This window comes from Oncorhynchus tshawytscha, linkage group LG11, assembly GCF_018296145.1.
Source record: "Oncorhynchus tshawytscha isolate Ot180627B linkage group LG11, Otsh_v2.0, whole genome shotgun sequence".
Lineage (NCBI taxonomy): Eukaryota > Metazoa > Chordata > Actinopteri > Salmoniformes > Salmonidae > Oncorhynchus > Oncorhynchus tshawytscha.
The window spans coordinates 3,234,032-3,260,332 of record NC_056439.1 but is presented as its reverse complement, the minus strand read 5'-3'; the positions used below and the strand labels follow the sequence as shown (position 1 = coordinate 3,260,332).

At 41.2% G+C, this 26,301-nt stretch overlaps 1 protein-coding gene across 2 annotated transcripts; it reads left to right on the top strand.

Moving 5' to 3' along the window:
• Positions 1-250: 250 nt before the first annotated feature.
• On the top strand, positions 251-26,045 carry LOC112261313 (15-hydroxyprostaglandin dehydrogenase [NAD(+)]). 2 transcript variants are annotated; one of them, XM_042329694.1, is made up of 8 exons: positions 251-550; positions 749-872; positions 2,386-2,426; positions 2,551-2,616; positions 4,310-4,406; positions 22,680-22,756; positions 24,002-24,165; positions 25,318-26,045. In XM_042329694.1, the coding sequence occupies exons 1-8, from the start codon at positions 458-460 to the stop codon at positions 25,439-25,441; spliced, it is 786 nt and encodes a 261-aa protein (XP_042185628.1). In that variant the 5' UTR covers positions 251-457; the 3' UTR covers positions 25,442-26,045. The 2 variants fall into 2 exon arrangements, with proteins under 2 accessions (XP_042185628.1, XP_024292351.1); XM_024436583.2 differs by lacking the exon at positions 2,551-2,616 and having other exon boundaries at positions 260-550; positions 2,386-2,492.
• Positions 26,046-26,301: the final 256 nt, after the last annotated feature.

Here is a 26,301-nt window from a genome sequence, read left to right as displayed (position 1 = left end):
GATGGCTATTTAACAGTCTGACGGCTTTGATGACTGTAGGTCTATATCTCAACGTCATAAAATACATTCCCAATCTAACGTTAAACTATTGCCTTTCAAAACAGACTGTAGGCCTGCCAATAGCGAGCTTTATGACGTCACTGCATGGTTGCCCAATATGAAGAGCATAGCAGTAGATATTCCCTCATGCTGTTTGTTGCTAGTCACAGAGAACATATTAAATTGAGCAATATGTAATTATATGATGCCAGTAGTGAGCTTCTACTGCAGGACTATCTCATTAGGAGGTCGGTTTGGAATATGAAAAAGGTGAAAGAAGAGACGGCGTAATTATCCGCAGTGTGTTTATTTAGCGCTACATACACCACACGCCCCTTTTCTGACAACTAATGTAGCAGATGATATAGGAGCCTACATAAAGCAGCGCGCGGTGTCGCAGCCATATGAAGCGTAAAAGATGACTCTGCGAGGTAAAGTGGCTCTAGTTACGGGCGGGGCCCAAGGTATAGGTAGAGCCGTCGCAGAAAGCCTTCTGAAGAATGAAGCAAAGGTTGGTGTTTATATATAAAGTTATTAGCCTGTTGTCGCCCGTAAATGGACGGTGCTTCTGGTTACTTTACGCATTTTACGCGCGGCGCTTGTACCAACCTATCGTGGTTGTAATGGAGCCAAAACCAACTGTGTTGCACAAGAACCTCTTTAAATATTTGTACATAGTTTTGTATATGTTCTGATTTTATACCCGCAGGTTGCACTTGTTGACTTGAATCAAAGTGTCGGAGAGGAATGCAAGAAGATTTTAGATGGAGAGTTTGGAGATGGGAACTGCATTTTCATTCAGTGTGACGTGACGGACAGATTGAAACTTAAAGGTAATGGTTGCTTGACAATAAAACGGTGATACTTCTGGTTCATAGTCTGAGGTGAATGCAGTTCATTTATTTGGGACATTTCCTCTCACAAGCTCTACAAGCCAGAATGTTTAACGCAATTGTATTTCAGTTTAGGCTACTCTGCCAGTTGTCTGTGCGGTTTTGTCGTTTTGTGGGTAGGAATTTGACAAAAAATATCCACAGGAAAGTATTATTACACATACAGTTTCAAGCGCTGGTAGTGCTTTCTATCACCTGGCGCATGCACAAAACAATATAAACACGTGTACGAGCTCGGAAAGAATGCATACGTCGTGTGAGCATGTTTCAGGTGATAAACATCTGAACACACTACCAGCGGTTTGAAAAGTTGGTTTGATTATATATTCCTGTGGACATTTTATCGCCGCTTCCCTTACCGTAAAAAGAACCAACGGTTTACCGGACAACCGGTAAAGTAAAAGTACATGTAATGTTATTCAACATTCTGGCTTGTAAAGAAGATACTGTTGTGTCCATGGGGTAACCATGGTAACAATCTGACTAGGCAAAGGTATTTGCAACTTTACTATGGTACTGCTATTTTTTCTTTAGAGGTTATTATAGTTATTAGCCTAACCTAGTTTTTTTAAGTATAACTATATACCTAGTCTAACTTTAGCATTTTGCCTAAATGCATAATAGTCCATTTTATTTCATGATGCGCAGTGGTTTATAATGCTGAATATTCTCATGTTCGATCACCTTTAGGCCTTAGGCCTACCTATTTTAAGACATCATTCACCCCTGAAACAGACTTTCATTGTGTGAAAATAAATGAGTTACTTTTGACATGATTTCCAAAACGCCCGAGGCAAAAGACATTGGAATGTTCTTGGATGTAGCCTTACCTAAATATCTGTGCTTTATAAGAGTCCATTCAACCAACACTGAACACTGTCAGTGCACGACTGAATCTTAAACGTCGACACAGTCTATTTAGTCTTGTAGGACTGGACATTTGTTAGACATTTGTTGTTAAAGTAAAGCCAGGTCTCTCTTGGAAAAAATATATTATCTCAATGAGAAAAAACCTGTATAAATAAAGGTTAAATAAAGAACAATTTTTTAAAAAGCACCGTACTTGACTTGTTGCTCCTACCTTGGTTAAGGTGATTATTATTGTATCATTTTTTTTAAATTGAATGTTTTCTTGTGGAATGTTTTCAGCTGAAAGGCAGGTGCTGGTGAATACCTGTTATACTGCAGTTTTTATGGCTTAGATAATTGTTTAGATGTACTTGTTTATTACTTAGACAAAGATGCAGTGTTCTTGTAGTGAATATAGCCTGTATAATCAATCTAAGAACTAGATGTTCTTCTTTGATATAGAATCGAAATGATAGTTTGGATGTAAATAAAGATGCAATGTTCTTGACAAATGTCCATCTCGTAAGGACTGGTAGTGTTCTTCTTGTAGGGGTTCATCTATAGTTATTCAACCTAAACGTTGGACTCTTCTTTCATATTGCAGATGCTTTTCAAAGTACAGTCGACCGGTTTGGAAGATTGGACATTGTTGTCAACAATGCTGGCATCAACAATGAGAAGGACTGGGAGAAGACCATTGACGTAAATCTGGTAAGAGGGGTGGGTGTCTGTGTGTGTGTGACTAACACCAGTAAATGTTAGATTGGACATTGTTGTCAACAATGCTGGCATCAACAATGAGAAGGACTGGGAGAAGACCATCGATGTAAATCTGGTAAGAGGGGTGGGTGTCAGTGTGTGTGTGTGTGACTAACACCAGTAAATGTTAGATTGGACATTGTTGTCAACAATGCTGGCATGAACAATGAGAAGGACTGGGAGAAGACCATCGATGTAAATCTGGTAAGAGGGGTGGGTGTCTGTGTGTGTGTGACTAACACCAGTAAATGTTAGATTGGACATTGTTGTCAACAATGCTGGCATCAACAATGAGAAGGACTGGGAGAAGACCATTGAAGTAAATCTGGTAAGAGGGGTGGGTGTCTGTGTGTGTGTGTGACTAACACCAGTAAATGTTAGATTGGACATTGTTGTCAACAATGCTGGCATCAACAATGAGAAGGACTGGGAGAAGACCATTGAAGTAAATCTGGTAAGAGGGGTGGGTGTGGGTGTCAGGGTGTGTGTGTGACTAACACCAGTAAATGTTAGATTGGACATTGTTGTCAACAATGCTGGCATCAACAATGAGAAGGACTGGGAGAAGACCATTGAAGTAAATCTGGTAAGAGGGGTGGGTGTCTGTGTGTGTGTGTGACTAACACCAGTAAATGTTAGATTGGACATTGTTGTCAACAATGCTGGCATCAACAATGAGAAGGACTGGGAGAAGACCATTGATGTAAATCTGGTAAGAGGGGTGGGTGTCTGTGTGTGTGTGTGACTAACACCAGTAAATGTTAGATTGAATGTATTTTTGTCATTGAATGTCTTGTCATTGAGATTGTTTTGGAAAAATAGATTTTCACAAACTATCTGTTACTTGACTAACTGCAAAATCAATCTTACATTATGCTGTAGTTTAGCCTAGATTATATTACATGATGCTGTAGTTTAGCCTAGATTATATTACATGATGCTGTAGTTTAGCCTAGTTTACATTATATTACATGATGCTGTAGTTTAGCCTAGTTTACATTATATTACATGATGCTGTAGTTTAGCCTAGATTATATTACATGATGCTGTAGTTTAGCCTAGTTTACATTATATTACATGATGCTGTAGTTTAGCCTAATTTACATTATATTACATGATGCTGTAGTTTAGCCTAGTTCACATTATATTACATGATGCTGTAGTTTAGCCTAGTTCACATTATATTACATGATGCTGTAGTTTAGACTAGTTTACATTATAGTAGACAATGCTGTAGTTTAGCCTAGTTCACATTATATTACATGATGCTGTAGTTTAGCCTAGTTCACATTATATTACACAATTCTGTAGTTTAGCCTAGTTCACATTATATTACACAATGCTGTAGTTTAGGCTAGTTTACATTATATTACACAATGCTGTAGTTTAGGCTAGTTTACATTATATTACACAATGCTGTAGTTTAGCCTAGTTCACTTTATATTACACAATGCTGTAGTTTAGCCTAGTATACATTATATTACACGATGCTGTAGTTTGGCCTAGTATACATTATATTACATGATGCTGTAATTGAACCTAGTTCACATTATATTACATGATGCTGTAGTTTAGCCTAGTTCACATTATATTACACGATTCTGTAGTTTAGCCTAGTTTACATTATATTACACAATGCTGTAGTTGAACCTAGTTCACATTACATGACATCAGTGAAGAGTTCTACCACAGGCTGATTAAGAGCAAAAGAGTGTGACTGTTGTATGTGTTGGATATTGAAACTCAAGCCCTCTTGTTTCTCTCCATAGACATCAGTCATCAAGGGAACTTACCTGGCCCTGGATCATATGAGCAAAGAGTATGGAAAAGAAGGAGGAGTGATCATCAATGTCTCATCCATGGCAGGTAAGGCTGCTCCATACATGCATCAATACTTGATGTACCGCACACTGCACGTCAATACATGGAAGCCTTCTCAAGCGGTTGCTTTGTACTGTATGCTGCACGTATATACACTGCTCAAAAAAATAAAGGGAACACTTAAACAACACAATGTAACTCCAAGTCAATCACACTTCTGTGAAATCAAACTGTCCACTTAGGACGCAACACTGATTGACAATAAATTTCACATGCTGTTGTGCAAATGGAATAGACAACAGGTGGAAATTATAGGCAATTAGCAAGACACCCCCAATAAAGGAGTGGTTCTGCAGGTGGTGACCACAGAACACTTCTCAGTTCCTATGCTTCCTGGCAGATGTTTTGGTCACTTTTGAATGCTGGCGGTGCTTTCACTCTAGTGGTAGCATGAGACGGAGTCTACAACCCACACAAGTGGCTCAGGTAGTGCAGCTCATCCAGGATGGCACATCAATGCGAGCTGTGGCAAGAAGGTTTGCTGTGTCTGTCAGCGTAGTGTCCAGAGCATGGAGGCGCTACCAGGAGACAGGCCAGTACATCAGAAGACGTGGAGGGCAACAACCCAGCAGCAGGACCGCTACCTCCACCTTTGTGCAAGGAGGAGCAGGAGGAGCACTGCCAGAGCCCTGCAAAATGACCTCCAGCAGGCCACAAATGTGCATGTGTCTGCTCAAACGATCAGAAACAGACTCCATGAGGGTGGTATGAGGGCCCGACGTCCACAGGTGGGGGTTGTGCTTACAGCCCAACACCGTGCAGGACGTTTGGCATTTGCCAGAGAACACCAAGATTGGCAAATTCGCCACTGGCGCCCTGTGCTCTTCACAGATGAAAGCAGGTTCACACTGAGCACATGTGACTGACGTGACAGAGTCTGGAGACGCCGTGGAGAACGTTCTGCTGCCTGCAACATCCTCCAGCATGACCGGTTTGGCGGTGGGTCAGTCATGGTGTAGGGTGGCATTTCTTTGGGGGGCCGCACAGCCCTCCATGTGCTCGCCAGAGGTAGCCTGACTGCCATTAGGTACCGAGATGAGATCCTCAGACCCCTTGTGAGACCATATGCTGGTGCGGTTGGCCTTGGGTTCCTCCTAATGCAAGACAATGCTCATGTGGCTGGAGTGTGTCAGCAGTTCCTGCAAGAGGAAGGCATTGATGCTTTGGACTGGCCCGCCCGTTCCCCAGACCTGAATCCAATTGAGCACATCTGGGACATCATGTCTCGCTCCATCCACCAACGCCACGTTGCACCACAGACTGTCCAGGAGTTGGCGGATGCTTTAGTCCAGGTCTGGGAGGAGATCCCTCAGGAGACCATCCGCCACCTCATCAGGAGCATGCCCATGCGTTGTAGGGAGGTCATACAGGCACGTGGAGGCCACACACACTACTGAGCCTCATTTTGACTTGTTTTAAGGACATTACATCAAAGTTGGATCAGCCTGTAGTGTGGTTTTCCACTTTAATTTTGAGTGTGACTACAAATCCAGACCTCCATGGGTTGATAAATTTGATTTCCATTGATCATTTTTGTGTGATTTTGTTGTCAGCACATTCAATTATGTAAAGAAAAAAGTATTTAATAAGAATATTTCATTAATTCAGATCTAGGATGTGTTATTTTAGTTCTCCCTTAATTTTTTTGAGCAGTGTACATGGAAGCCTTCACAGACATAAGAAAACGGGAAACAGTGGTGTATGTGGGTGTGGGAATGACTTGCTATGTCTTTGGCAATGCGGTTGCTTTCAGCTGATGTGAGCAACCCCTATCTAATGGAATATGTCACAGGTCATCAGCTATAAAGAACCACATTGACTTCATTCACTGTTATTGTTGAAATTCCCAGGCCTTTTTTTTGGTACGATATGGTTACACAGTGTACCATAGCACAACATAACACAGGTGTAAAGCAAACATTACAACATTACCGCTTGATAGATTAGAGTTTGATGCTGTTTTCACAGTGGACAATAAGCATTGCTGTGTGCGTCTACTATTTGCTTAGTGGGGTAGGTTAAGGCTGTTCCATCGCCTCAGTCAGCAAACTAACAACTACAGTACTTCTCATTTTTCAATCTTTCTCCACAGCAGCATGTGGAGATTGAGAAAGCATGTTATGAGTGCAATCCGAGTCAGCTAGCGCAACCACTTTGTGCAAGAATTGTCTGAATGTCTGTCTGTGGTTCAGTGGCTTACATCTTGATCCGGGGGGGGGTTCAATTTGGTGTGTGGTGGGCTGTGTTGGATTGGGAGAGATTTGTTAGACAGTAATGCCATGACAGACAGCCCACTGACTGTGAGAGTCAGTCAAGTGTCACTAAATCTGTTTTCATATAAGCAGCACACCTGGGTTCACATACTATTCAAAATCTTTCAAATGCTTTCTGCGTTTTCTCAAGTCTGCCTTGAATACCAGCTGGGTGGGGTTTGGACTAACAAACGGAATTTAGAATGGTGGTACTCATAGAAAAATAGTGATTTATCAAACAATTCTACAAGCGTCATACCCACACTGGTAGGAGATAACCATTGGTAAATATCAATTGTTCTCAGCCTCAGTACTCCTCAGTACTACTCCTGTTGCTCCAACCTTGGCTGTTTGCATTTTGAAACGCCCTAATTAACCATATATGGTCAAAATCCTCCCTTTAAAGCCCGAGGGGGATATTCGTACCATGAAATACAACGGCGCAACTACAAAAAAAACAAAGGGGGAAAAAACTACAAAAAAGGACCATTGGGACAATTCAAGTTGCCTTAGCAATGGTAAATATACTTCAAATGAGCAAGCAACACTTGCCAATAAGCCATCCATCCATTTCTGTTCACATAGTTGAAATCGTTTAGGATGATGATGTTATGCTGATGTGGGTGCCGTCTATTGCTCCCTTCATGTTTGGGAACCCACCTGTTGTGAGATGGTGCATGGAAATTGTATGTGTTAATGTTTGTTTTGCTGATGATTGCGCATCGAAAATATTGGCTCATGGAGGGCTGTGATTGGCAAGCCCCCACTGAAAAGTGTCTGTTGCCGAAAACCAAAGGGTGGATAGCACTTGGATGTGCACCGGAATGGTATGCATTTGCCTTTTTAAAGTACGTCTTAAATCTTCTCAAAAATCCTATACGATTGTTTTTTGGTAACAATATCTGATGAGCCAATCTGTACTTAATGCAGAAAATGTGCCACATGTCTCTAAAAACTCGCTCTCTGCAAAATGCAGCGTGTGCCAAATCTTTCAACAGAGCAAGGTTAGCCGTCTCTCATGCAATTTCCCATTATCTCAATCTTATAGAATGTCAATAATGGTTTCACTTTGACACGTACCTCTCATTCTAACAAATTACTGTACTTTATATTGATTATTATTGTAACCAATGCACTGATGTGGTCAAATGATATCGCGTGCCAAGCGATGTTTCATGAATTCCCAATGGAAATGCAATCAAAATTGAAAAATGATTTAATTATTACTCTCACAATTTCAACACATTTTCCCCATTCTATGCTTGACAAGCAGTTTCCTTAATCCACCACTTGGTCCTGTGCGTACGCACGGTCCTGGCTGTGTGTACATTTACACACACTCTCAAGCAAACGTTCATATTTATCAATTTCACACTGCGTGGACGTTTTTCAATGCATGGTTTACACACAGATTTGTGCCTATGCATGGTTGATAAATGAGACCCCTGGTCTGGTAAGCAGCAGAGATTTCCCTTCCCGTGACCCCTTTGGGTTCTTGAACACGCGGTCACAGGAAGCTAATATGTATACCGACAGAGGGCAGAGTCCGGACAAGTGGACACCCCTCACACTGGGCTGTGGTGGTCATGGGGTGTTGTGACTTCTGTGCAATAGTACTCGTGGACTTGAGTCAAGTGCTCTTGTCTAATTTCAACATAATTGTATCTATTATCATTGGTCTGCAGAGGGCCAGTTCCAGGCATAAGTGACATAAGCTTATGCTCCCCCCAAAAAGAATGATCTATCTGTGTTTATTTTTTTTTTTTTTACTCATCTCATCTTAGTTTTAAAGGTTAGAGTAGTAGAATATATAAGGTGCAAGTTCGAAATTTGGCGATGCATCAGCAATTTGTCTCTTGTTATGTCCGTCTCTGACAGTCACTCAATTAGCCATGTCAGCAAAATAAAAATGGATTGGTAAGTTAGTCTAGCCAGCTATCTAAACTTGTAGTAATCATGGCCGAATACCAACCGGGAATGCTGGGGCCGTGCCCAGGGCCCCTGACCTCCAGGTGGCCCCCATTGATTTTGTTGGCCACTCTCACTCATATATTATTTACATGGCATAAGTCATGAAAAAATTGTAGAATAGCAGGACATTTACTTTCAAACGTACGTTTTTATCTATGCTGTCGAGTGGGGGGGTCGTGGAATATTCTAATCAAGTGAGAGAAACTTTGTCATTTCTTCAAACTATCATCTTTATTCAATATCGATTTAATTATTACAATAATGAGACTGGTCAACCTGAGAGCCAAACCTTTACAGAAATGCAGAGTTCTTTATATAGCTGACACTAAGAATGCTTAGTCATGGCTGGTTCAGAATGCTTAGTCATGGCCCATGCAAACCAAGGGGCGTCATAAGGGTTCATCCGGTCGTTATCTGCACGGGGTTGTTGTCTTAACCCCACCCTGGCTTAGTTTCCCAGATGCAAGGAGGATTTTGGGACAATGAGAGATTGATATACTCTTAAGCTATCTCTAGTAAAACACATTCCTGTCTATGTAATGCAATGTTTAACTCATTTGTCAGCTCAAGCCATCTCTAGTGACCATATGCCCAGATTAGCTGCAGAGAACTAGAGTGGAGACCATAAAAACACAGCATTAGTGGGACAGAAATATCTTACTATTAGTTAAATATTAATTGTTAACCATTAATATAAAATAAATCAGGTAAATACGTAATGTTTATATCACAGGGGCCACTAAAATGATTTTCCCGGGGGGCCCAACTTGGGGCGGCAGGTAGCCTAGAACATTGGGCCAGTAACCAAAAGGTTGCTGGATCGAATCCCCAAGCTGACAAGGTAAAAACCTGTCATTCTGCCCCTGAACAAGGCAGTTAACCCCGGTAGGCCGTTATTGTAAATAAGAATTTGTTCTCAACTGACTTGCCTAGTTAAATAAAGGTTAAATAAAATAATAGATTAACTAAATCTCACTTGGGTCTGCTTGTTGAAATACTACTTGACAGTAACATAGGTAATACATTAAGTTTCAGTAATAAAACAGTTGTAAATACAACTGGAGAATGTTGTTCTTGAAATCTCCAGTGCGAACTCTAAGAAATTATAATCATTTGATCCGAAAACAGACTGTATAGTTGGGAGGCTGTTCTCAGGCCTTTGGAATGTAAACATCAGTGCTGAAAACATAGTTGCTTGTGTTTGATTAAGGTAGAACAGTATATAAACTGGAGGATGGTGACTTTTCTCTCTCTTTCTTTCTCTCGCTCTCTAAATTCAAAGAGGTTTATTGGTATGGGAAACATTGCCAAATCAAGTGAAATGGAAAATATAAAATGAAAACATTACACTCACAAAAGTTCCAAAGGAACAGAGACATTCTAAATGTCATATTATATACAGTGTTGTAACAATGTGCAAATAGTTAAAGTACAAAAGGGAAAGTAAATATAGGTTGTATTTACAATGGTGTTTGTTCTTCACTGGTTGCACTTTTCTTGTGGCATCAGGTCACAAATCTTGCTGCTGTGATGGCACACTGTGGAATTTCACCCAGTAGATATGGGAGTTTATCAAAATTGGATTTGTTTTGGAATTTGTGGGTGTGCGTACTCTGAGGGAAATATGTGTCTCTAATATGGTCATACATTTGGCAGGAGGTTAGGAAGTGCAGCTCAGTTTCCACCTCATTTTGTACACATAGCCTGTCTTCTCTTGAGAGCCATGTCTGCCTACGGCGGCCTTTCTCAATAGCAAGGATATGCTCACTGAATCTGTACATAGTCAAAGCTTTTCTTAATTTTGTGTCAGTTACAGTGGTCATGTATTCTGCCCAAGTGTACTCTCTGTTTAGGGCCAAATAGCATTCTAGTTTGCTCTGTTTTTTTGTTCATTCAAATCAAATCACATTTTATTGGTCACATACACATGGTTAGCAGATGTTAGTGTAGCGTAATGCTTGTAAATTCTTTCCAATGTGTCAAGTAATTATCTTTTTATTTCCTCATGATTTGGTTGGGTCTAATTGTGTTGCTGTCCTGGGGCTTTCTGAGGTCAGTTTGTGAACAAAGCCCCAGGACCAGCTTGCTTAGAGGACTCTTCTCCAGGTTCATCTCTCTGTAGGTGATGGCTTTGTTATGCAAGGTTTGGGAATCGTATCCTTTTTATTTGGTGTTTTATGTTGTCTCTCTCTTTTCTCTTTCTCTTCTCTCTCTTTCTCTCTCCCTCCCTCTTTATCACTAATTGTCTCTCTCTCTCTCTCTCTCTCTCTCTCTGTCTCTGTCTGTCTCTCTGTCTCTGTATGTCTCTCTGTCTGCACTTTGACACAGAGATGCCTGAACTCCATTCTCCCTCAGCCAATTCACAAACCGTTTAGTATCAAGATGGATTCTCTGCTAAATATTCCATGTGACTCTATGCAGTCACACACTTTACATTGACACTGTATATCTATCCCCTCATCTCTACGTTTGAGACCCTACATGGTAAACAATAGCACAGTCAACTCCAAGTTAGTTTCCCTAAGGTTTGCCTGCAGAGAGAAGGAGGAAATATCACCTGGCTCAGTTCACAACCGTGGGCCAAGAATCTCCCAGATGTCATAAATCTAAATGTAATGAAGACTACATGTTTATCACAAGCGAGACGCATGACTCTGACATATGACGCCATTGGGCTCATTCAAACGCATTGTCTGTGTGTTGACATCAATCATGGGGTTCTGGTGAAATATAGTTCTGTGGCTGTGTTGGATGACAGGATTTTGAGGTTGTTTGGACCTAATCTCCAAACTCATACACTGAGCAACTAAAGAGAGAGTTGTGAAATAGTTCCATTGTAGGTTGTTTAGATCCTGGGCTGGAATTCAAACTCCAACCGAACTTTGGACTGACGACTGAGTTGACTGTCCTAACTGGAGACTGGAGGTTAATCATTCTCCTGCTGAGGTAGATTTTTAATTTTTTTTTATTTAACTAGGCAAGTCAGTTAAGAGCAAATTCTTATTTTCAATGACTGCCTAGGAACAGTGGGTTAACTGCCTTGTTCATGGGCAGAACGACAGATTTTTACCTTTGTCAGCTCGGGGATTCAATCTCGCAACCTTTCGGTTAGTAGCCCAACGCTCTAACCGCTAGGCTACCTGCCGCCCCATTTCTTCCTGTGATGTTTTTTAGTTTTTTTCCCCCCTGTCTCAGCAGCTTCTTTCTCTTTTTCATTTCTTTCTCTCTCGTTCCTCGTTCATTACTCATTGCATAATAGTTTCGAGAGGGAGAGAGAGAAGCTTCCGATTCAAGTTGTCCCAGCACAACAGGCAAAGCTGGTTGAAATGACATCATTTCAACCAGTTTACAACCACGTGGTTGTACTGAGTCCAAGATCATCCAAATATTTTATAGATGCGTAAACACATCCCTGCGCACCTGGTAACATCATATTCTATCATTACGCTACTTGTAGATGCTATTCCTCAGTGCTGTCGCTAGCAGATAAGTGAAAGTCATGCTACTAACCAAAACAAGACATTCCCCAACCATGTCTGTGGGTGATTCCGATACAGGGCCTTCAGAAGGTTTTCACACCTCTTGACTTTTTCCACATTTTGTTGTTACAAAGTGGGATTAAAATGTATTTAATTATCATTTTTGGTCAACGATCTACACAAAATACTTTCATGTCAAAGTGGTAAATACTCTAATGTCAATGTGGTGATTCTGACAATACATGTTAGAATTACCTTTGGCAGCGATTACAGCTATAAGTCTTTCTGGGTAAATTTCCAACTACTAGGCCACTCATCTCGGTAAGCAACTCCAGTCTAGACATGGGGGAGGGAATACAGTCAGTCACAAAAGTGAACCAACAACCTAAAACGTGACAACAGGATCCATAATGGACCAGACATGAAAGTGAACCATATAGTTCACCTACGGTGAACGGCCCCGCACTCTGACACAACCACAAACTGAGGTACCAACCGTACCAAACAAACGAACACGCCACACAGGCTCCACCCACGAGAGGTTATGCCCTACTTGTTCAAAATAACAACCCTGCTACACACTATGCAAACAGTAGCACTGTATCCTTTGCTAACAGTATCTAAACTAGTCCAGAGGTTGCTAATCCCTGGTCCCAGAGGGCTCTCCCAATTGTGTGGTATTTGAAACCGATTGGTTACTTTTCCCACCAGGACGACACTGCCGAGGCAGATGCCAATTGAGGTTTTAAATGGGTTGTTATCGATATTCACAGAGCACTCACGTACTCGGAACCCCACAAAAACCTCACGTACTCGAACCAGGCACACCCTTCCCAAATTCATTGATTTGCAGCACACAAACCACACAGCTGACTGGAGGAGCGACTTTCACACACAGACTTTTAACCAACTTGATTACAACAAAACCAAGATCATTAATTGACAACAAGGCTCATTCATCAAATTTCAGAAATACCCCTTGGTGAGAGAAGCCAGAAATGTCTCCACCACAGAGGGGTCAACACAATTGACTCACCTCCAGAGAGCTGATTCTGAAGCTTCGCTAAACGAACATGGCTGAAAACCTTAGTGTCTCATCCTCTTCGGAATTTCCAGACGGACTAAAGAAAAGAGAATTGAGAAATAGGGGCGGCAGGGTAGCCTAGTGGTTAGAGCGTTGGACTAGTAGCCGGAAGGTTGCAAGTTCAAACCCCCGAGCTGACAAGGTACAAATCTATCGTTCTGCCCCTGAACAGGCAGTTAACCCACTGTTCCTAGGCCATCATTGAAAATAAGAATTTGTTCTTATTGACTTGCCTAGTTAAAAAAAATAAAAGCTGGTTTATTACAAGTTGCAACAGGGAGACACAGAAGAGAGAGACACCTCCAGCACAGAAGCAGATATCATTTCTAACTGGCCTCTTGGAGATTATATATTCTAAATCTAAAGACAACAGCAGTTCAAAACCAAGGCAGTGGCTTTGTCAGCTGCTACAGAATCGGTGTCCATAGAAGGTCATCAATACATCAACCGTGAATAATCAGCGTGTCCTTGTACCTCCAGTCTGGCGTCAATCACTATCAACTGATATGAGCAACCCCCACACATCATGAAGAACAGGGTGAACCAAAACAACCGCCATGAGCAACCCCTAGTGACCAACCCCCACTTTGAGTGTCACAACTAGAACGCTGGAAATATATAAATATGCTAAATATTGTTTTAATCACTCTGAACATGATTATGTAACAGTGATAGAACTGTTAGATAGGCTAGCTACAGTGGACAACAGCATCACACATTATCTCTGCCCCAAAGCCTAAACACCGCTGACATGACATCAGTTTGTTTTCTTTACCATTGAGAAGAAAAGGTTGGCAAGATGCTGCTTGATGTACAACCGCAGCAAAAGCTGCAGGCGCTCACAGGCCCCGCTTTAACTGGCAGCTGCCTCTAATGGGACCAGGGACTTTGGAATGTAGGTGGACCCACTGCAGTGTTCGGTACAGGCTTCTTCCCTCACTGGCAAGTTGTGCAATGACTGACTGATTGACGAACTGACTGACTGACAGCTCCTAACGCGGTATGTTTGATGTAAATCATTGTTTTGGTTCACCCTCTTCATGATGTGTGTTAAGAGCAGCCTAACCTGAAATGTACAAAGGGTATCAGTTGACAATAATCTTGGAGCATTTTGGGGGAAGGAAAACACACACATACACATTTGAAATACTTTATTTGAATCCACAAATTACATTACATTACAAAGGATAAAAACTATTTTAAAGGTCTTGGATACAAGAGCACTTTAAAGATACAAAATGCACCTTCTCCACAAAGCTAGGCTGCCCATAACAGCTGAAACAGAGCAGTACTTCGGCCAGTTGCTTTGCTCTAGTCTTTGGCACGCCTGCAATCTGAAGGCCACCCACTGTATGTACGTGGCCGATTCTGTCAAATACTACTGTCACCAAGTTGCGCTTATATCCAAGGCTGTCCAAGCCTGATACGAGGGCTGGTATTTGAGAAACTTGTCAGCAAAGGCCCGACTCCATGTATCCATCGAAATGAACAGCCCACCTCAAATCAGCACCTCCCTTTGGGCTCGCCCCACAGCAGCAGTAACTGGATTATTCTGCATACAGGAATACGCGTCATCATCTATATCAAACCAGGCTATTCTGATGAGAACATTTGTATGTGTGCTGTCTGTGAGACCACCTGTCTTACCTCAGTAGCTACCAGGTTGACAAGGCAGACATGTCTAGCAATGTACAAGTATTTTTATGAACGGCAACCATTAACAACATGTGCACCAGACTTAACTCGGGGTGTAAGATACAGAAGGGATGGTGGTTTGCAGGATACCAGAGTGCTAGGTGGTATTTTGTGGGTAGAATAGAACAGGTGTTGACCTTACCGTGAAAGGGTTTCTTACAAGCCCTTCACCAACAATGCAGTTCTTAGAAAATTAATTTCTAAGAATTAGAATTTTTAGGGCCTTCCTCTGACACCGCCTGGTATAGAGGTCCTGGATGGCAGGAAACTTGGCCCCAGTAATGTACTGGGCCACATGCACCACCCTCTTGCGGTTCGAACGCCGAGCAGTTTCCATACCAGGCGGCAATGCAACCAGTCAGGATGCTCTCGATGGTGCAGCTTTAGAACCCCTCGAGGATCTATGCCAAATCCCCTGAGTCTCCTGAGGGAGAATAGGCATTGTTGTGCCCCCCTCATGACTGTCCCGGTCTGTCTGGACCATGACAGTTTGGTGATGTGGACACCAAGGAACTTGAAGCTCTCGACCTGCTATACTACTGCCCTGTCAATGATAATGGGGGCGTGCTCGGCCCTCCTCTTCCTGCAGTCCACCTTCCCGTCAGGAAGTCCAGGACCCAGCCGCAGAGGGAGGTGTTTAGTCCCAGGGTCCCTAGCTTAGCATTTTGTATGTGGTGTGGGATTTTTATCATGTTGTGTGACTCTAGAACTCCCAAGAAACCATACAGTGTAATTATAGACTGTCATTAATCATACTAGATGTGTTTTGTTATGCATCATTCAAGATTCTGGAGGTGAACATACCCAACAATATATATGATGTCATTGCTGAGAATAAAACCCCCCAGGCGAGGAGATGTATACATTTAAAAACAACAGCAACACAGTACCAAGTCAAAGATACAATGGACAGAACTGCAGATTATACAACAAGCAGAGTGAGTTGGGAAAGTCAGGGAAAATATGTTAAAAAGTTTGTCAAATATATTGTAAATCATGTAGCCCTTTACACTCTTAGCTGTATACGAGTTTAAAATGGCAGATTTGGGCAATAATAAGCGCCTAAATTGAAATGTAGTGGCTGTGTCAGTAAGGGTTCTGGCTCTGTTCTTCACAGCGCTATATGGGGTTTTATTGACAGCCATTCTGAACTTGAGCACCACTCGCAACAAGAAATTGCTGCCATCCCTTCCATCAATTGGGCAACTTTAGCCATTTTTTTTGTTGTCCAGGTGAGGGGAACTGCTGTAAAAAAGAGGACTGGATGTATTTTGAAAGATGAGATGTTGAGGATTATAATAAATACCGCTGTGAAGGCTCTCGTAGCGAGAAGGATCGGAAGTGTCCATAATGTTTCATCAAAATGAACACTGAAATACAAAACAATAAACGTGAATAAACGACACAAACAAACACTGACACGGAAAATAAACACCCACAACTCAAAAGTGAAACCAGGCTCCCTAAGTATGGTTCTCAATCAGGGACAACGATTGATAGCTGCCTCTGATTGAGAACCATACTAGGCCGAACACAGAAATCCCAAATTATAGAAAAACGAACATAGACAACCCACCCAACTCACGCCCTGACCATACTAAAACAAAGATATAATAACAGAACTAAGGTCAGAACGTGACAACCGCTTTGATGTCATACAAGCAAGCCAAACACCTGTGAGTCCAAATGTGCAATTCACATTTCCAAATCAACGTTTATGATCACTATGTTTGATGTACAGTTGCAAGATGACATGTCGTCATATCCTGGGGTCTTCTGTTTGTTTATTGTGAAAAAAGATTGCCGCATCACACGCACCTGAATGCACCTAAATTCTGTTTTTCCGATTTTCCTTGTGAAAGCCTAGCATTGTAGGATCGTATTTTATAACAGCTAGTTATGTTGGCAGTGGAACAAGCTTTCAGATCATACCCACCTGACCCTGATTGCGATTTATAATGGCCCATTTTTGGATAAAAATTTTATTTAAAAAAATATGTTTTTTTCTTTATATGTTAAGTTCACACTACCATCACCCCAGATTTTTTAACACCTCTCTATCTAGTATTTTAGCTACTTTTCAGATGCATTTTATACCTCAATTTCACTGTTTAGCCCTTGTCCCTGACCCAGACTTTTGAGCTTCTACTATGTTTTTCTATGAGAAAACAATAATTACACATTATGCAATGTCATCTTCTAGAGAAAGAGTCAACTAAATAAAATCTATATCAATATGTATTGTGAGTATGCCCTTTATATTGTTATTTACACAAAATATACCTGTCCTTTGGTACTGGTGTCATTTCCACCACTGAGGGCAAATTCCTCATTTAATAAAGTTTTGTCAAGAGAATGTTAACTTAATGTTAACCATGGAAACTTATTGTGACACTGAAGCACATGGCTGCAGCAGACAGTTGTTCCGGAAGTTATGTCCAGAAGTTGAAGAAAAATCTAGGTAAATATTACTACTAATAGTCCTACTATGAATTCTGCAAAATATGTCCTTTTTGGGTTGTCAAGCCAACAGTCCAGGATAGGGACACATGCCTCTGCAAAACCCACGCCAACCTCCAGTTCATGGCGGACAAACTACAGCATCACAAAGTGATCATCTGCAGCAACAATGAGAACCTAAATGAGTCTGTGTGCTGTGAGAACCTGAAGAAAGAGTGCACGTACACAGAGTGCTTTCTTTTCGAAGCAAAAGAGCTTCAAACATCTGACTTTGATGCTGGTGAACAGACATGGTGGTTTGAGAGGAAAAACAAAGCTGAAGAGAGAGAAAATGAAAAACAAAGCTGGAAACCTAGATAAGTTCACTGTACATTTGACAGTTAAAGAAAAGGTGTGTGGCACACCGCATATTCTACTAGAGGACTTCTTCAAAGGATTGAAAGAGAAGTTGGGGAAACACGTGTACAACATTCGTCACCGATCTTCCAAACTGAGAGAATTAAAAGAGAATCTGCGGAAAGAGAACTCAGGGGCGTAACTTTCACTGGGGACAGGGGGGACACACATTATGAAATTGCATTTTTGCCACCCCCCCTTCCACACCTGTGTTGGGTATACCACAAATGATACAGTTTCACTTTGCTCATAAATTAATTATAAATTAATTGTATGATGTTTCATTTTCAACTAAAATTGAAGTTTAATAACATTTGTCAATGGCTGTCTGAGAAAAATGACTAAAATATATACATTCCTGGATAGTACGATCACAGAGATTATCAGATATTACTTCTAGACAAATCAAAGACAATTATAATACTGGTAAAATGGTTTTTCAATGTGTTTTAATTTCTGAAATCTTGCATGGCCAAAATGCCCAAAGTTGCAGAATCACCCAATTGTGTTATGGTGGGGATACAGGGCTGTGTTCCAAACTAAACAACGACAAGTGAGCTTGTTCCTCAATGGGACAGCTAGGAGAGCTCACAAAGGTACCTTTTATAGTTGAAGACTTTTCTTTTGAGTCATAAAAGTGCACTGAAATTGCTTAGGAACTGTGCACACTTTGGAGAGGTGTGTGGCCACTTGGAGAGACCAGTTAATCTTCTCACTCAAACCTTTGTAATGTTTGTCTTGTGTTGCAACCACCCCACATGTTCCAGGAATAATCTTATCATGTTAATGAATGTACCCAGAGTATTTTCAGATTTTGTTTTCAACAAAAGTGGCAAAGTACACTAAATGTAAAATGCACATAACATCAACAGTGTAATGTTTGGATTCAGTCTTGTGTCAAGTGAACTGTTGTGTACCCACATTTGGTCTAATCATTTTCCGATTACCTCCAAACTGTTCCCTATCAATTTCTAAAATGGTTATGCATTTTCATATTTTTTCTGTAAGAAACATTTCAAATTGGTCCCTATCCATATAGGCCAATTACCACACGGGTTTAAAGGTGTAAGCATTTGGTTCAGTATTATACTGTAATAACCAATTATGATAGTCAGTATATCGTTCACTGTGGTTCCAAATAAGGGAAGAGCAGTCTGATGTTTTATGTCAGCACTCCGTTCGAGCTGCTTAGGCATAAGGGGAAGTACAAGTATGCCTGAAACTGCAAGATAATGGTTGGTTGTGTTTTATGATAAATGACCCCATATTGTCATGTTATTGCACATACTTTGCTTCCTGTGTGTCCCAGCAGGAAACCTGTGGCTCCTATAGATCCCTTTCCTTCTTGATTTAAGCTGAAGTGGCAATAAGATTTGAAGTCAAGACTTCATACAATGTTTCCTATACAATTCCAGCTACCATATTTATGCCCTCTCCTACAGGACTGAAATTCAGCGGGAACACATGGGTAGTTTGGGAGTTCTCATAGTTAAACTCATTTTAACACACTCTTAAGATTATTTTATTTTTTTGTGGACTGATCTGGTGCTACTGTTTTGATCGGAAGAACCCTTTTTGGAAGAAAGTTTTTTTTGATGATTCTTTGGAAGGCAAGAAGGGTTCTATGTTCAACCATATATCATATTTCCCAGCATGTTCTAATGCAGGGTGATTTTCAGAAGTGTTTGTTTTAATGTGTTTTTGCATATACAGTAGAGGTCGGAAGTTTACATACACCTTAGCCAAATACATTTAAACTCAGTTCTTCACAATTCCTGACATTTAATCCTAGTAAAAATTCCCTGTCTTAGGTCAGTTAGGACTTCATTTTAAGAACATGAAATTTCAGAATAATAGTAGAGAGAATGATTCATTTCAGCTTTTATTTCTTTCATCACATTCCCAGTGGGTCAGAAGTTTACATACACTCAATTAGTATTTGGTAGCATTACCTTTAAACTTGTTTAACTTTGGTCAAACGTTTCTGGTAGCCTTCCACAAGCTTCCCACAATAAGTTGGGGGAATTTTGGCCCATTCCTCCTGATAGAGCTGGTGTAATTGAGTCAGGTTTATAGGCCTCCTTGCTCGCACATGCTTTTTCAGTTCTGCCCACACATTTTTTAGGATTTGGATTGAGGTCAGGGCTTTGTGATGGCCAATCCAATACCTTGACTTTATTGTCCTTAAGCCATTTTGCCACAACTTTGGAAGTATGCTTGGGGTCATTGTCCATTTGGAAGATATCCACATATATCCACATACTTTTCTTTCCTCATGATGCCATCTATTTTGTGAAGTGCACCAGTCCCTCCTGCAGCAAAGCACCCCCACAACATGATGCTGCCACCCCCGTGCTTCACAGTTGGGGTGGTGTTCTTCAGCTTGCAAGCCTCCCCCTTTTTCCTCCAAACATAACAATGGTCATTATGGCCAAACAGTTCTATTTTTGTTTCATCAGACCAGAGGACATTTCTCCAAAAAGTATGATCTTTGTACCCATGTGCAGTTGCAAACCGTAATCTGGCTTTTTTATGCCGATTTTGGAGCAGTGGCTTCTTCCTTGCTGAGCGGCCTTTCTGGTTATATCGATATAGGACTCGTTTTACTGTGGATATAGATAATTTTGTACCTGTTTCCTCCAGCATCTTCACAAGGTCCTTTGCTGTTGTTCTGGGATTGATTTGCACTTTTTACACCGAAGTACATTCATCTCTAGGAGACAGAACGCGTCTCCTTCCTGATCGGTATGATGGCTACATGATCCCATGGTGTTTAAACTTGTGTACTATTGTTTGTACAGATGAACGTGGTACCTTACCGCGTTTGTAAATTGCTCCCAAGGATGAACCAGACTTGTGGAGGTCCACATTTTTTTTCCTGAGGTCTTGGCTGATTTCTTTTTATTTTCCCATGATGTCAAGCAAAGAGGCACTGAGTGTGAAGGTAGGTCTTGAAATACATCCACAGGTACACCTCCAATTGACTTAAATGTTGTCAATCAGCCTATCCGAAGCTTCTAAAGCCATTACATAATTTTCTGGAATTTTCCAAGCTGTTTAAAGGCACAGTCAATTTAGTGTATGTAAACTTCTGACCCACTGGAATTGTGATACGGTGAATTATAAGTGAAATAATCTGTCTGAAAACAATTGTTGGAAAAATTACTTGTGTCATGCACAAAGTAGATGTCCTAACCGACTTGCCAAAACTATAGTTTCTTAACAAGAAATTTGTGGAGTGGTTGAAAAATTAGTTTTAATGACTCCAACCTAAGTGTATGTAAACTTCCGACAACAACTGTACAGTACATTGATTGGTTAATACATTTTATGCTACACAAAGATCAATTACATTTATTTTTTTAACTAAACCAATCTGTTAGTAATTGGACTTATTGCACTCGTTACTGAGATGGTTGTTCCAGTTTGAATACTGAGACTACGTCAAGGATCTAATCTTCCCTACCCTGGCAATCTTTTTCAATGCAGGTTGCGGTTGATTTTGTCACATTCTGACCTTAGTTCTTTTGTTATGTCTTTGTTTTAGTATGGTCAAGGCGTGAGTTGGGTGGGTTGTCTATGTTCCTTTTTCTATGTTGTGTTTTGCGTTTGGCCTGGTATGGTTCTCAATCAGAGGCAGGTGTCGTTAGTTGTCTCTGATTGAGAATCATACTTAGGTAGCCTTTTCCCACTTGTGTTTCGTGGGTGATTATTTTCTGTTCTGTGTTTTGTTTCACCTTTCAGAACTGTTTTGTTTCGTTTCGCCTTTGTTATTTTGTTTAGTGTTCTCGGTTTAATAAAACAAGATGAACACTTACCACGCTGCGCTTTGGTCCTCACCTCATTCCAACGACAAGCGTCACAGATTTAAACCATTCCACTTGTTGGATATCGTAACTCTGACTGGATTCCAATAGCAATTACACATAATTTTGCGAGCCAGCATAATGTGACTTGCAGGCCTGACGTGGCCTGTAAACCAAGGTTTTCCTAACACCACTGTGTTAGGGTTTAACTAAGCCTGTCAACAAGTGGCCTTACGATAGACAAATCTTTCATAAATAATTTGATTTTAAAGGCTGGTGGAACCATTCATAGAGGGTTCTAAGAATAACCTTTAGATAATAAAATGGTTCTTGGTAGAACCATATACAAGGTATTCTATGAAGAACCCTACATGGTAGACCCTCTGCACAGGGTTCTACCTAGCACCAAAAAGGGTTCAGGAAAACTGAAGAACACTACATGGTTCTACTTAGTACACATTTTTTAAAGAATGCATTTAAACGTTCTCTTTGAGCTCAATTCCCTTTGATTTGACTATGTTCCCAGAGTGATTTTTTCCATCTAATTTCACCTCTGTTCTCTTATACAAAGGTGTTGCGAGGTTTCAGAAACAATGGTCCCTGCAGTACTCCATACAACAGGTTTCTCTTAAGGTTTGCCCTGGCTCTATACTTTTTAAAGGGGAGAACCTTGTGAAGATCAATCATTAGTTAAGGTTTTATGTATCCATAAAAGGAAGTTGAGCCCATTATTTGGAGGGGAAAGCGAGTTCTCCTGAAATGTAAGGTTCTGGAGATTGTTCTAGTTTAAACAGAACTCGGCAGCCGGCCCAACACACACAAACACACAGCTTTTTCATGTTTGAATTAAGCGAAATAGGGAGAAATATTTTGCCTTGGAGGATCCTGTTTTTCCATGACGGGAAAGGCATAGAGAATAAGTTACAGTACTCATTCATTTCTAGCAAGCGATATGAGATCTCAGTAAAAACCGGTAGATTCCACTATAGCGCGCTTACACACTATAGCGCGCCGTCAATGAAAAACACCTGAGATTTAAATGGGTACCATGTGGAGTATGTTGGTGAGTTATCATGACTGTAAACTTTGTTTATTCTTCTTTCTTTCTTTTTCAGCTTTCCTTCATTCCCCCTACCAGCCAGTGTATACGGCCACAAAGCATGGGGTGATAGGCTTCTCCAGAGCCATAGCGGTGAGTTCTAATACACCCCCAAACCTCTCCTCGAGTACACCTAGCCGTTCCACATACAGTGCCCTCCGTAATTATTGGGACAGTGAAACACTTTATTCTTCTTTTGGCTCTGCACTCCAAAAGTTTGGATTTTAAATCAATGACTATGAGGTTAAAGTGCAGACTGTCAAATTCACTTATGTGTATTAAAGCAGTAAAAAGTACAGCCTACCAATTGGCTTGTCGCAGTGCTTGAGTTTTAACAAACCTGGGTTTGATCGCAGTGCTTGAGTCACTACAAACCTGGGTTTGATCCCAGACTGGGTCACAGCCGGCCGTAACCGGGATACGGCGCACAATTGGCCCAGCGTTGTCCGGGTTAGGGGAGGGTTTGGCCGGCCAGGAAGGTCCTTGTCCCATCGCGCTCTAGCGACTCCTTGTGGCGTGTCGGGCGCATGCACGGTCACCATTTGTACGGTGTTTCCTTTGACACATTGGTTCCGGCTGGCTTCTGGGTTAAGCGAGCAGTGTGTCAAGAAGCAGTGCGATGGGACAAGACTGTAACTACCAATTAGATATCACGAAATTCTGTAGAAAAAGGGGTAAAAGTACAAAAAATATATACATTTAGTATTTGGTCCCATATTCCTAACACGCAATGACTACATCAAGCTTGTGACTCAAAATATTTGTTTGATGCATTTACTGTTTTGTTTTCGTTGGTTTGTGTTTCAGATTATTTTTGTGCCCAATAATTCTGGAGTCACTTTTATTGTAAATTAGAAGAGAATATGTTTCTAAACACTTCTACATTAACGTGGCTGCTACCATGATTACCATGATTATGGATAATCGTTGATGTAGTCATTGTGAGCGATTAATATGGGAACAAATACTACATTTTGGACTACCTTAATAGACATACAGTATGTAATCCAAAACCAGTACACCTGATTTAAGTAATGAAGGGCTTGATGATTAGTTGACCAGTTGAATCAGATGTCGTAGTAGAATATGTGATATGTGGAATGGCTGGGGGTACTCTAGGAAAGGCATGGAAAACACTGGCCTAGACACATTCCTTTGCCCTGGGTGATTACGCTTGACCGTGTTCGGACATGTTTGTGCTCCTCTTTCTCACACACACACACACATTCCACACACACACACGCACACATAACAAACACATACACACTGGCACGTTGCTCCTTTCACAACCACACACACACCCTGACACGTCTGTGTTCCTTTCCTCTCCCCACGCAGGATGCAGCCGAGGTGGAGAACTATGGTGTGAGGATCAACACGCTGTGCCCTGCCTTCGTGGACACCCCTCTCCTGCGCTCCGTGGAACACGAGGACAACATGGGCAAGTTTGACAAGTTCAAGGACGACTTAAAGAGGAGCGTGCACAAGTTCGGGGTGCTTCAGTGAGTTCCTATACATGTTGTGTAGAAGTTGCCTCTTTCCCTCCTTTTACACTCATTACCTATCAATGTTCTTTATAACTCAGATTTACAGGAAACCTATGTGGTGTATATAGGATACTGCTTCAGATTAATGTATACAAGTGTTGTTTATACCTAAACAAGTAAGCACAGACCTAGAATCAGCTTACCCTCCCCACATGGCCCCGCGAAACCACCCAAATTCTAACTCCATTCTACGACATCAAGTAATACAGTATCTGGAGTAGCAAAGCCTCCCTTATCAGTGTCCATTTCCTCCTTAAATCCTCCCTCCACATAGTACGTGTGGGAGGCCATGGAGGTTGTTATCCCTCCTCAGTTTCCCTGTCTTATCTGGAGAGAGGAGAGAGGGGACTTTGAAGCTTCCTGGTGTGTTTATGTCTTGTCCCCTCTCTATGTCACTGTGTTTTGAGTGCTTTGGACGACATCAGATAAGGTTTTCTACTTCAGAAGCAAACGGCGGTGGAGATACACAGATACAAACGTTGAGGGTTATTCTGAGGAAAGACTTGACTAACTGTCAACATTTATTGGAAATGATTAGGTTTGCTACGATATGCATCCGAAACATGCAAAGACAAATATTGAGAAATACAGTGTGTTTGAGATAAGATGCACTTAAAATCATATGCAGGCCAAGTTTTGTTATTTCTATCAGAATGCACTTCAGTCTTGAATGCTTACATTTACACTTACATCTACCAGCTCAGCTGCTTTTAAAGTACAGTATTTCGCAATACCTTGTCCAAGCTGTTTGGCCTGGGGCAAAAATCTGTTGGCTACAGTGTCAAAAAGAGGCCTTTTTAAATGTTGATCTTGTATCTCTTTCAGCCAGGAAATTGTTGAATTAAGTTACATCATGTTTCAGGAATTCTCTGATATAATCATGAGGGCATTTTGCTAGCTATTGTTTGTTTGCTAGTCCAATTCAATCCCAAAAAAATGTAGGAATTGAAAGAGAATGTATGGCCATGGCCTCTCTCTTTCTCGGGTCGTGTTCATTAAACACCAGGCGGAAGACAACCGAATGAACCAGGGAGGAACTATCTGGACACTGTGTTCCCTACCTAACACAACCCTGTTTTCTCTCTGTCTCTCAATCTCTATCCCCAGACCTTCGCTGATCGCAGAGGGAGTGTTGCGCCTGATAACTGATACCGGTCTAAACGGCGCCGTGATGAAGATCACCTGCTCTAAAGGGATCCACTTCCACACCTACGAGCCCCTGTCCGCTTGAGAGGAACAACACGGAATACCGTCGGACTTCTGCCACCCACCCAGACAAAGGAATTTAAAGTGGTCGGAGTATGGAGTCATTCAGAAAGTAGACCCATGTGTCTATGGAATTGGTAGAAATGTAGGCCCATTGAATTAGGAATTAGAATAGTAATTTAATGGGACCTCTATTTGTATGCCTACGATGGATGTAACCAAGATTCCAGTAGTCTTACTTAATAGGTGTGAACAAAGGTAGACAAAGAGGGTTTAGTTTTCGGGTTTCCCTCATCATAGAATCCTCCAGTTGATTTGACTAGTATGAGAGACTTGTTTCCCTCATCATAGAATCCTCCAGTTGATTTGACTAGTATGAGAGACTTGGTACAAATTGACTGCTGTATTTATTTTATTTTATTTATTTAACTAGGCAAGTCAGCTAAGAGAAAATTCTTATTACCCAATTATGAAATGGACGTTTTATCACAAAGCACAGTATGTGTTTACAATTTTACCAAATAACTGTAGTTTATTTATGATACAATAGCATGCTTTATTATCATAGAATATGTGAAAATTGTATTTTTGTTCTCTTTCAGACAATAAACTTTGACTCCTTTCCTCTTCTCCTTCACTTGTTACATGACTATGTACATAACACAGTATCTGTAACACAGTAATGCAGGTTTAGCTGGCAGAAAGAGGACTCTTGAGGGCTGGGGAGTTGTCAGCACGCTACCTAGCTGTGCATGTTGCCGTTGGGCTATGTTGCCGTTGGGAGTGTCCATCTCACCTCCACTACCATGCAGTAAAACAGGCTTTGACGAGAGGAGAAACTGTGACAAGGTGCAGACAGTTTTTTTTTTTCAATCCTTTGCTACT

Coding starts and splice junctions, on each gene's coding strand:
- LOC112261313 (XM_042329694.1), top strand. CDS start 458: ATGACTCTGCGAGGTAAAGTGGCTCTAGTTACGGGCGGGGCCCAAGGT. Junction 2,617..4,309: donor AGACCATCGATGTAAATCTG/GTAAGAGGGGTG, acceptor TTCTCTCCATAG/ACATCAGTCATCAAGGGAAC. Junction 22,757..24,001: donor GCTTCTCCAGAGCCATAGCG/GTGAGTTCTAAT, acceptor CTCCCCACGCAG/GATGCAGCCGAGGTGGAGAA.